Below are 12,193 nucleotides of genomic sequence, written 5' to 3' on the forward strand. Positions count from 1 at the left end.
GACCTGTGATGAAATACACACACAAAATGCCAAAGGGGCAACAACAGCAGCAAAATCGAAATTCTGAAGATTGTCGACGAGCTTCACAGAGCAACGGGAAGCAGTAAAATGTGGATGCAATGATATAATAAGACAGCCAATATTCAGTTTTCATAACCATGCAAAATAATATAGGTAACAAGGCACAAATGAGCAATATAAAACATACAGACATTAGCCATGCAGAGCAGCATAACACTTTTAACAACTATATTAATCTGAATAAAACAGAGGTAAGCAATATTACTAATAAAATACTAATGAATACAGCCATACATATTCAAACCATGCAAAGGCAACTGCAGGCAAAGGACCAGGGACAAGTTAGCAACAAGTCTACAAAATGATAAAGCTATAATGATTAGGTGATAGAAAAAAATGTGTGGATAACTATTTTGATAATTGATTACTCATTTACAAGAGCGGGTCAACAATCATCACACTCCTGGAAGACTGCCAGACTCACAATGGACAGATTTTATAGAACTAGAATTATATATTTTTTAATTCCACACAGTCTTCTTGTCAAAACCTGCCACCTACATCACCATCAACACAACTCAACTGCCTGTTCAGTCAGATATCTATGCAAATAGCAGCTAATGCAGTGTCGAGCTGCTAGTTTCGAGCAGAGATGAGGAGCGGACTACAAAGCTCTGCTAACTCAGCACCTCCATATCTGTGGAATTTTCCTTTAAGTCAGTTTTGAAAGAAAAATACAAAAAATGGCTTGTTCTTGCCTCTAATGTGAAGATTTGTTGCTTCTCTTTGTCTTATAAAATAAAAAACTTAATATATTTAGCTTCATAACTGTTCTTTGAAGAAAACAAGCAATCTGAAGACATCACCTTGGGCTCTGGGAACTTGGGATGGACATTTTTCACGGTTTCCTGACATTTTACTGATCATGCAATTCCCCGTTCCATCAGCACAGTATTCAACAGATTCATTTTCAGTGGAAATAATGGTCAGTTGCAGCCCAACAAAACAACTAGAATCAACAATTATGATAAGCAGCAAATATATTTTGTAGATGAGGAGTGTTTTTGTGTCTGATCTTTCAGAAGCCAGGAAAGAGAGTCTCACGTTTGAGAAGCTCTTAAAAGCAAGATCGACTGAAGGAGCTGGTCCTGTAGGGGATTATACAGCCCCTTCTCTCAGAGGAGAGCTTGGGGGCCTGTTGTTTGAGCCTTTCTGCTTTCAAAAAAGCTCCAGGTGATGAGGGAACAACGCCATTTATAATCTGATACACCAGACAGGCGTCAATTTACAGTTATTTCACGAGGGGGAAACAGGGGGAGGATGTAATGTGGGCATATGTGTGCATAACTGTATGTGTGTGTGTGTGTGTGTGTGTGAGAGAGAGAGAGAGAGATAGAGAGAGATAGAATACACTCTCTAATATGAAATGATAAAATGAAATCGTGTAAAATGAAAACATTAACTCTGCAGGACTATCGTGGGGAAATCAGTAACACCAGAAAGACCACAAACACACCACTGTGCACCACAGGCACGTGCACATGTAATAGAAATACGATAATTCGTCTATGGGGGGGGGGCAGCTTCGTGTAATGGGACCCAGTCCAAAGGGTGATCTAAATAAAAAAGTCCATTGCATGCGAGTAGTCGCCTGGAAATAATTTCTCATTGCTGATAGGTTGTTCGGCTACACCAGCCCCACTTGCGCATGGATTGGCCTAGTGCTCTTTTTTCCTCCAGTTTCTCATTGGCTTTTGGTAATGATAGTTCTCTGCCATCATTTGCCCATGCAGTTTTCAATGAATATTGTATGCGGTCTCTGGCTTTTGGTGCTGATCATTTGAATCAGCGGGTCGCGAGGAGGGAAAGGTATCCTGGATGAGCACGCCAGATGATGGAATTTCTCCCAGAGACTGCAGCTGCTCGACCAGGACTGTCTCCCTCCGAAATTAGATAAGAGAGGAGGAGGAGAAGAAGAAGAAGAAGAAGAAAAAGAAGAAGAAGAAGAAGAAGAAGAAGAGAGACAGGGAGAGATTTACAGCGGGGAAGATGTTCTGCGCGAAGCTGAAAGAACTGAAGATATCCGGAGAGTGTCCATTCTCCAGCAGCGCCAAAAATAATGAGCTCGGAGACTTTGAGGAGCGCTCAAGTGACGCCGCGGATTTATTGCCTATTTCTAAGGACGTGCATGGGAAAATAGGTGAGGATCTACCTCGACAGAAGACGAGCAGAGCTAAAGTTAACCTGCATACACTTGGGGAGAGCATTCGAAAATTGGCATGTCCCGAGGTGAGAAAAAAACACACACATCTATTAATATTCACTTCATGCAACTACCACGGTTTGCACAAATATGAATGAAAAAATAAATGACATTTACTTGACTCTGCGATTGTCGCGTGTCTGCCTCAACGCATCGCCTGTTTATTCGCTTGAGATTAACAAATGGTAATCCTGCTTTCTTTATTTTAATGGTGCGTCTGTGATTAAAGCTGCTTTAATGTCGTGCCAGACGATGACCTTTAACTTAGTGAACACTTTGCCATACAGTTTCAAAGACTACACACTGCCCTCCATCGAATGATGAGACTATCAGATCACAGCAGGGACTCTGGAAGGTAACGTGTGTGTGTGTGTGTGTGTGTGTTTTTAAATACAGCTGCCACTAAGACATCAGTAACAACTACACTACTCCTCCTAGACTGCCACAATTACCGCTACTGCTACTGTAAATTATAGGCCTACAACACCACCACTACCACAGCTTGTATTCCTGTAATTACAATAATGATGCTTAGGATGTTACAGCCTCAATTGACCCTCTGTTAAGCTGTACCTCGAGATTCTCTACAAATTTCTCCTGCTGCTCTCACTACAAGACTGAGACTAATGATGATAACAACAATAAGGCGTGATGCAGACTCAGGCTGCTATGGATACCTGGAGACAGAGAGAAATCCCATACAAATCTGCTGCAAAACACATTGCTATAGGAAATACCAAACAAACATACTCAGTACTTTAATCAGTATAGTCATGACTTGATGTAGAGACAGACTATTAGTCAATTAGGCTTATTGGAAAAAGGACTAGCAGCTATTTTGAAAATAGATTTTTAGATTTTTTATCTTAATTTTTTTGAGCAAAAATGCTGAATATTTGTTGGTTGCAGCTTCTCAAATGTGACAATTAACTGATTTGTTTTGTCATATATGACATTAAACTGCATATCCTTGGGTTTTGGACTGTTGGCTAGACAAAACAAGACATTTAATAATGAGCCTTTTTCACCTTTTTCTGTCAAAAATCTTGATTGATTAATTGAGAAAATATCTGGCAGATTAACAAATGATGGAAATATCTAGTACAATGTTTTTCAGTAACTGAACAGCAAAAGTGTGGTCCACCAAGCACTGGTTCATGTGTCTGACTTTGATATTTGTCATCTGTCCAGTCCAACAGTTTGCTGCACAGACGATCAAAGTTGCAGTGATGATCCAGAGTCTCTGGTGGAGATGATGAACATTTACTCAACCAAAACAGGTAATGTCGAAAGGGAAACTCACTGTATGCAACATGTCATTTTAATTTTAATATTCTGGGTATTGTGGGCTTCCCATCTTCACCTGTTTCACTTCATGCATCTGACAGCAATCCCGATGGAAGCCTTGAAAGTCTCTCTTGGCGAGGAGCTCTTCAACATGTGTTATGAGGAGGATGGACACATTTTGAGGGTGGTGGGGGGAGCTCTCCACGACTTCCTCAACAGCTTCAATGTCTTGTTGAAACAGAGCAGCACGCTACCCAACCCAGACAGAGGGGATTGTGTAAACGAACCTTCGGTGCTGTGCTTAGACAAGGATCCGGGTCTGCTTACTGTCTATTTCTTCAACCCCCGCCCGACCACTCAGCTCTTTTTCCCTGGAGTCATCAAAGCTGCTGCACGCCTGCTGTACCACACCACTGTGGATGTGTTGATGGACCCCCCCAGTGCTAAAGACAGCATCTTGCAGTCCAGCCCGCAGCCCAGTCTTCTGTACACAGTTGTTGTTAAGGATGCTAAAAATCTGAGCCCCAGCCCGCTGCGGGCTACCTCAGCTGGGACCCTTCCTACAACTCTGTTCTCCACCATTTTCCCTTTCCATCTGATACTTGACCAAGACTTGGTTCTGGTTCAAATAGGACACGGGCTCAGGAAGAGACTGACCAGAAAGGATGGACTGAGGCGATCTGCTACCTTCCAAGAACACTTCTCTATTGTCTCTCCCCAGATCAAATGTACCTTTCAAGGTATTCTGACCATGCTAAACACACAGTTTATCATTCGGATCAAGCATGGAGTCTCCACCACAGATAACACAGGGAAGGTATGTCAACATGTCTGTGAGATCCAGCTTGAAAAGTGACGTCAGTGACTAATGAGGCAGAAAAGGTCTTCCGGTCATTGTCTTGATATTAAATCAAGTAAGATAGAGAGAAAAAAAATCAGGCTGTTTATAAGCAGTTGGGCTTATTAGTGGTGTACTTGGGTGCTCTTGGCCTGAGGTAGAGATCAAGATTATACCCCCAGCGGAGATCAGAAGCAAATGTCAAACCATTTTATCCATCAAAGGCACAGCCATGCTTGTGCTATTTATGTAAGGGTGCACGGCAATTGGTCGCCATGACAAGAAAAAAAAAGTATCAGTGAGTAAACATGACAGTGGTGTAATGACTAATGACATTCAGTCAGAGATGCTTCCACTTATTATAACACTATTCCTCCAGTGGCAATTTTACCTACAGAGTCCAGTGATAACAGGTACAAATTAGTAAGAGGGTGAGCAGAAAGCAAGCGTCTCAGTCTCTTCCATCTGGAGTTGACGATGTATTACTCAGCTGACAAGTCCGCTATACACAAACATGACTGAAATGTCAACAGAAGTGGCACATTCAACATTAATTAATTGACAGTTTCTGTAGCTGTATTTTTCCCTATAGATATTTTTGTTCTAACAGTTAAGAGGATGAAGGCTCGACAGCCACGGTCTCGGCTCTGTGAGGCTGTATTATAAAAAACAAACAGACTGATAAAAGTTGAGGTCCAAAATTAGTTTTTGATCTTTAGCAGACATGATAAATGCAATAATTGGCCAGAGGCTGGTGTCAGTCAGATTATTAAAAAAGACCCTGTTACCAATACGAATTGTTCAGGTCCTGCACTTCTACTCTTGAATAAATCTTCAATCAGATTTTGGTTTTAATAGTGAATCCTAATAATAATTCTCAAGTTAGTACATGAGAAATTAGTAAGATTTTTATTCCTCACGTATTACGAATCATTATTTAAGTTCATAATTCAGTTTACTGTGTTAGCATTTGCTAACATGCAAAGTAGCACTAAACACTGATGATGTTTAGCAGATATGAAGTTTACTATCCTAGGTCAAGGTTCTAGCATGCTGACATTTCCAAATTAGCCACAAACACAAAGTGCAGCTGTGCTTGATTTGAACTGACATTAGCTTGGCAGGTATTTGTTCATAAATCAAAGTTCTGGACAGATTAAAATTTTCACCTGATGATGGCGCTAGATAAAAAGTCAAGGGATCCCCAGCAAAAACTGTGAATGTCCATACCAAATTTAATAGAAATGAGGTGTGGGGGGTCACAAAAGTCACTAGGATTCATTTTCTGGGGGCCGTGGATGTCTTTACCAAACATCATGACAATCCATCGAGTAGTTGTTTAGATATTTGTAGATTTGACCAAGCAACTGACCATCCATAGAGCCATGCAGTTCTCATGACTAATGAAGATGTACTTGAGTTAGATGGGATTTTTCTGCTTTTTGAATTTATGTTTCACTGAAACATAAATAAACCATCTGGCTTTGTTTACTGTAGTGGCTATCAGACAGCTGCATACAGCTGCTGTTTCATTAATACCCATACAAATGGCAAGTTTGCTTTTCTTTTCTCTAATGTTTAAATTTCTTTATGTCCTGAGGGAGTTTATGTATGCATACATAGCCTTTTGCTGCAGGATGTGGTCTACATAGTAATCCTAAACTCGTTGTAATCCTAAAAGTCAGTGAGTTGGATGACCATTGGGGTCTAATTCAAGCTAACTTCACCAAAGTCCAGTAAATAACCTTTGCTAATCATATGGTTTTCCTTTCAGCTCATGGACCTTAAAGGTCAGATGATCTATGTTTCTGAGTCCAACGCCATCTTGTTCCTGGGCTCACCGTGTGTGGACAAGCTGGAGGAGCTAACAGGCCGTGGCCTCTACCTGTCAGACATCCCTATCCATAACGCACTGCGTGACGTAGTTCTGGTTGGTGAGCAGGCCAAAGCCCAGGATGGTTCTGAAGAAGCGTCTGGGGAAGGCCAAGGCAGCCTTGGAGCATGCTCACCAAGCACTGGAGGAGGAGAAGAAGAAAACAGTAGACCTACTCTTCTCCATCTTCCCCGGCACTGTGGCACAGCAGCTGTGGCAAGGACAAACTGTCCAGGCCAAGAAGTTTGACAGAGTTACAATGCTCTTCTCTGACATTGTGGGCTTCACGGCTGTTTGCTCCATATGTACCCCAATGCAAGTGATCACCATGCTCAATGAGTTGTACACCAGGTTTGACCACCAGTGTGGAGAGCTTGATGTTTATAAGGTAGGTTGATGGAACACACAATAAAGACATACCACCTCCAAGTCAGTGAAAGTAACGCGTGAACATGTTACGTAAACGTAACATAAACAAATACTTATTTGTGTAGGAACTGAAAAATATCAGTTAGTTGGTTAGAAACATTAGCTAGTATGGCTCATGCTACTATGTTTTTAATGGCAAAGTCTAAATGATGTGGTATAATACTAAGTAAGACTTAATGTCCCTGCATTAAAAAAAACAATTTAAGTTTTTTCTGCATTTTATCACATTGAAATTGGATTGTCATCCCTAAATCACATTTTCTGCATAAAAATGTTTCATTTTGACAAATATATTGACAGTTAGTTCTCTGTAGCTACAGTATTTCAAAGCACAACATTCAGATTTTATTTATTATCTAGTAACTAATGATTCAGTTATATTTTCTCAGCATTTTATCTCCCAAAATGTTGTTTCAAAGCCCTCTCTACACTGCCAAGTATGTAACAATGCTGGAGAATACTAAATCCTGGTTATTGTAACTTATTTAGAAACAGTCTACAGTCAAATTTTGAGATATTTGGCCTAAATATATCAGGACCAACATGAAAACTAAACTCTTGATTTCATTAAACCCCCTTAATCCCCAGAAATCTTACCAAGGACATGACCTCAGTGTTCTCAATGGTAGCTATGTCACTGTCTGTAGCTCACTAACAACTAAATCTGCCTTTGAATGGATCATTTTTCTAAAGAAATAAAAAATGAACATCTGTTAAAAATGTGAGAACTGAAAAAAGTATCCAATGACAGTGGCTGACAGATTCAAAAACTTTTTTTTTCTTTTGACCAAAAAAGTCATTAATTTAGAACGTCATTTACTAGCAAATGGTGCGTTAGGTCAAATAATTTTCTTCACAGATTTGAATATTTTTTAAAATAATTTTGCTTTGTAAATTCGAAAGGACTGAAAGAACTGAGTGTAACTCACCCAACTCCCCTAGTGTCTGCCAGAGGCTGCTAATCTACAGGGATGCTGGATAATGTAATCAAAGTGTCATGGAAGCATAACAGACAGAGCAGCATGTTTGACAAATATCTCGTAAAACGCTAGGAAGTCAGAGGTTCCTTCAGGACCCTGTTTCCACTCCACATGTATGGGCCTAAAAATAGTTTCACTTTGTCTCTGCCACATAGCTGCTGAGTGCTCCGCGGTCCAGATTTACACGTACAAAGACGAAGAAGAGGGAGACAAAACACTTCTGGACTTTTTAATATGGCCAGGGATCAAGTACTATTACAATTTAAGTTTTATTACTCCTTGTTTCTTGCCCTCTGTCTTGTACTGTGAGATGATGAGCCAGTCAGACTCTTAATCAAAGAGATTTTGATGAATATCTACTCTGGATTTGTCATTCTGTTCAAGGTTCACTGTCTTCATGCCACAGCACATATTTAATACAATTTGAACCTTCAGGTTAAATAACTTAAGCACAATATGAGCTTAAGGGAGCCCTTGACTTTGGGCAGAAGGGGGCACAAACATTGTCTTTACTCAGTCTCAGTTGCAAGGTTAGAAATCATTTTAATGTCCCTCCACTGTGTTCAGGTGGAGACCATTGGTGATGCGTATTGTGTAGCTGGTGGCTTACACAAGGAGAGCGAGACTCATGCCGTCCAAATTGCACTCATGGCCTTAAAGATGATGGAGCTTTCAGACGAAGTCATGACGCCAACTGGAGACCCAATACAGGTGAGGGTCAAGTACTACAGACTGTAATACTCCTTTATTCAACGTGATTATGTAACCTCAGCAACCCAAGAGGGTTTTCATACAAAGGCTTTTTATTTATAAAGAAACGTTTTCCATTTTCAAGGAAATTAAGTGTCTGTACCAGAATGAATGCAAGTCAGGTTTTCACATTTCAAACCACGATAGTTTTTTAAGTGTCGAAATTATCTTCTTTATCTACAGAGACCTTTTTAAAACAATTAATCAAGAAACCAATAATCTATATGATGCTTCAGTGTGTTAACTATACAAATGATTTTAGTTATCTTTACTTTTGAAAGTATGAGGGGGCTTCAAAAAATTTGTGGAAAAAGTACATAACTAAAATCATATGCAGGGATTTTGACCTCAATGCACCTGCAACATGTTCTAACATGAACCCTTAAATGCATGTTGCAACGCAAAAATAAACATCACAACTTAAACCGTTTTTTCCAACTGTCCTTTTTCCATGAACTTTTTGAAGTTCCCTCATATTTGGATTTTTCTTGCCGACAGAAAATTTAGAGCCATTTCATCAGAAATGAGTAAGCATAATAAAAATGGTGAGTTGGAGGGAAATGTATTCAAAAATTATGCAGCTGAGACATGGATTTTCCCATATGATGAGGTGTCTGGCTATACATTATGATATATAACATGTACGACAGAAGGTGAGGTGTAAGAAATTCACTAAGAAGTTTAAGCTTTGCTTAACTGAATTTAAACCAGGGAGAATCAGCCTCAGCACACTGAAGACTAAGATAAGACTGATGATCCTCTATGTTTTTGTTATTGTTAAAAAATCCCATGAGACTAAAACCAACGATCATATCATATCATATCTCAATACTCTCTGACTTCTTCACCCTGTCAGAGGCTCCCATTCCCAAGTCCACCAGCTCCCACTGAGGACATAAATCTTTGCTTCCTACTATAGGCTGCTTTCTTTCTTTCTTTCTTTTTATTTTTATTTTTTTAAAAAAGCTTGGTAATATCCTAAAACTGTGAACTGAAATTTTTAATGTTACTTAAAGGTGCCCTGTGGAGTTTTCTGTTAAAAAAAAAAAGAAAAAAAAAAGAAAGTTGCTTACATTTGGTGTTACTATTCTGACTATTTTCAAATGCACTGGTGAGTAGTTACAGCAGCAGGACCGTGTTTATGTTTTTTATTTATTATTATTATTGTTGAATTTTGGCTTTTTGTGCGATTTGTTGACAATAAGGAAAGGAATATCAAAAGTATCGTTTTTTCTGTGAAACAGAAAAAATTATAATTGGGAGACATGCAGCAGGCTTACTCAGGAGCTTTATCAAATATAAGAGACTGTGACTTTCCTTTCTGCTGATTAATAAAAGACAAGCAGAAGCCTGATTGGTGTTGAATGTTTTTTCCAGATGCGTATTGGCCTCCACACTGGTTCAGTTCTGGCTGGTGTAGTTGGGGTGAAGATGCCACGCTACTGCCTCTTTGGGAACAATGTCACATTGGCCAATAAGTTTGAATCCTGCAGTCAACCTAGAAAAATCAATATCAGCCCTACAACCCACAGGTGAAGTAACAGTTTTATCATTGGTGGTGTCATTTGTTTCTAGAAGAAGAGCTCTGGTCAGGAAACTTAACTTTTAGAGGAGCACTGTGTTTCTTCTTGTGTCAAATAATTTGCCACATTGTTTTTAGATTCATGTTTTATTTGCGCACTCTTTGTCCCAGATTGCTGAAGGATCGTCCAGAGTTTATCTTCGTTCCCAGGAGCAGACAGGAGCTTCCGGCCAACTTCCCAGAAGACATCCCTGGTGTTTGTTACTTTTTGGAGGCGTCCTTCAAAACCTCAAAACTGGCTCTGACATGAATTCAAGCTGCTTCACAACCCAGAACATGTTCAGATATAAAGAAATATAAGCGCATTTAGTGAATACAGTGCAAACACCTTGTATATTTTGGTTTGGGTTGTTTAGATATTGATCATAGTGTCAACCAGTCAAACTCTTGCAGCTGCTTAATTACAGAGATGTCAGTTTGCTGTCAAACATGAGTTGTGTCTCTGTACAATTATCTGGTTGTACAGTTGTAGTGGAAAGAAACACTCACTTCCTTAATTATTCTTCCAGAATGAGTCATCTCTCCAATTTGTTTTCCAAGCTCCCACCACAGACTGTCAATGAAGGATTCTGAAAGGATTTTTCTTTTTTAATATATCATTTAAGAGGTTTAAAATATATGAAACTTACACAACATGTGGCCATAAAGGGCACAAAATATTTAAAAAGAGTTAGCCTATCTTGATTGCAGATCTGTGAAATTTAAATATATTATCTTGCATAATGTAGATATAATACAGAAATGCATTCTGGGTGTTGATTCTCAGTGTGATGTTTTTAAAAAAGAGTGGATCATTTTGTTGAGATTGTTTTCTGTAAACATCTGACTGGTCCATTCACATCTGTCCAGCCATAGGTACCTGCTAAAGCACCTTGGCCTGTGGGGACGGCAGAAGAATTCAAGATTAACACTGACTTTGCTTTGTGTGTGTTTCGGTGGAGAAAATCTCATGAAATCTCAAAAAGCTAAAGCAAATGTCTGCATTATTCAAAGATTTAGGATCAAATGAGGTGATGTGGAGTAGATTCAGGTGCCTTATGGGAACTACACGGGCAGGATCACAGATTGTCAAACAGGTTATTTTTTGTTATTTTCACCAGCTTTGTTTTTCTTTACATATGGTTCAATATGAATTTACTTGTCAATAATTTCTTCCAAAGGTATGTGGTTCTAACTCAGTATATATTTGTAATAATATGTAACTTTTCCATTTACTAGACATAAAGCATTCCAAGATCCAATTTTCCTAAATATAAGTCATGTATTTTTACTTTTTTCCCACATGTTTATACTATATTTATTACATGGGTTTCATAGCACTCCTTTGCCATACAGAGGGAATACGACACAACAAGAATACAATGAATGTTGTACTATCACTCATAATGATGTGCTTTAATCTTTATTGTAATGTAATCAAAGCGCAATAAATATTGACATTAACAGACAGAAGTGACTGGCTCTATGGTGTGAAGGGTAAAGTACTCTACAATATTAAAGATTTGCAGTGTTGAATTAGGCTATTGACACAAACTATTTGGTAAGATATGTAATGGTATGTAAAGTATATCAAGTTATGCCAAGTTATGTTCTTTTATTTGAGTTTAAAATTTTGATCTATTTGCATTTTTACAAAGCAAAATTCTGAAGTGATTGAACAAACCATAATGCATTTAAAGTTTTTAACTTAGAAGTGCTACAACACTTAATTGCTATTTAGATGTTAAAGCACAATAACAAAAATAATGCAATGATAAAATTTTAATATTGGTAGTGGTCAATACTATGCACAGATGTTAGCTACTTGGAATTTTGATACTTAAACTACATTTTGCTGAAAGTATTTTTGCTTGATAAAATTTTGAATGAAGGACTTTAACTTGTAAGAAAAAGAAGAGAACAAGTAGTTTTACACTGTGGTATTACTGTTCTACAAATGATGGTGGAGTAGGCTGTATCTTGAAAGAATAACAATTAACTTTTCAGAAATTTAACAGCAACTTTCTGAAGATATTTATGCTCATTTAAATAAATAAATAATTAAAATAATCTGACCTGTAAAGTTCATAGAATAACACATGCTGTTATAGACCAGAAACTATGTATCAGCCTGCGGAGATTCCAGCTTCACCAGCATCAGTTTGATAACGGTAACTTCGTTCTCATTGGT

General features: G+C 38.6%; 1 protein-coding gene across 1 annotated transcript; it reads left to right on the forward strand.

The window, feature by feature from the left end:
* The first annotated feature begins 486 nt into the window (after nt 1–486).
* Nucleotides 487–12,064, forward strand: gucy1a1 (guanylate cyclase 1 soluble subunit alpha 1). Its single transcript, XM_018695675.2, is given in 9 exon segments — nt 487–2,310; nt 2,572–2,639; nt 3,476–3,564; nt 3,673–4,388; nt 6,184–6,369; nt 6,371–6,670; nt 8,259–8,402; nt 9,819–9,973; nt 10,135–12,064. Coding segments are annotated over 9 exon segments (2,037 nt in total). The 5' UTR covers nt 487–2,070; the 3' UTR covers nt 10,274–12,064.
* The last annotated feature ends 129 nt before the right edge of the window (nt 12,065–12,193 follow it).

Source organism: Lates calcarifer, linkage group LG5 (assembly GCF_001640805.2).
Source record: "Lates calcarifer isolate ASB-BC8 linkage group LG5, TLL_Latcal_v3, whole genome shotgun sequence".
NCBI classification, from domain to species: domain Eukaryota; kingdom Metazoa; phylum Chordata; class Actinopteri; family Centropomidae; genus Lates; species Lates calcarifer.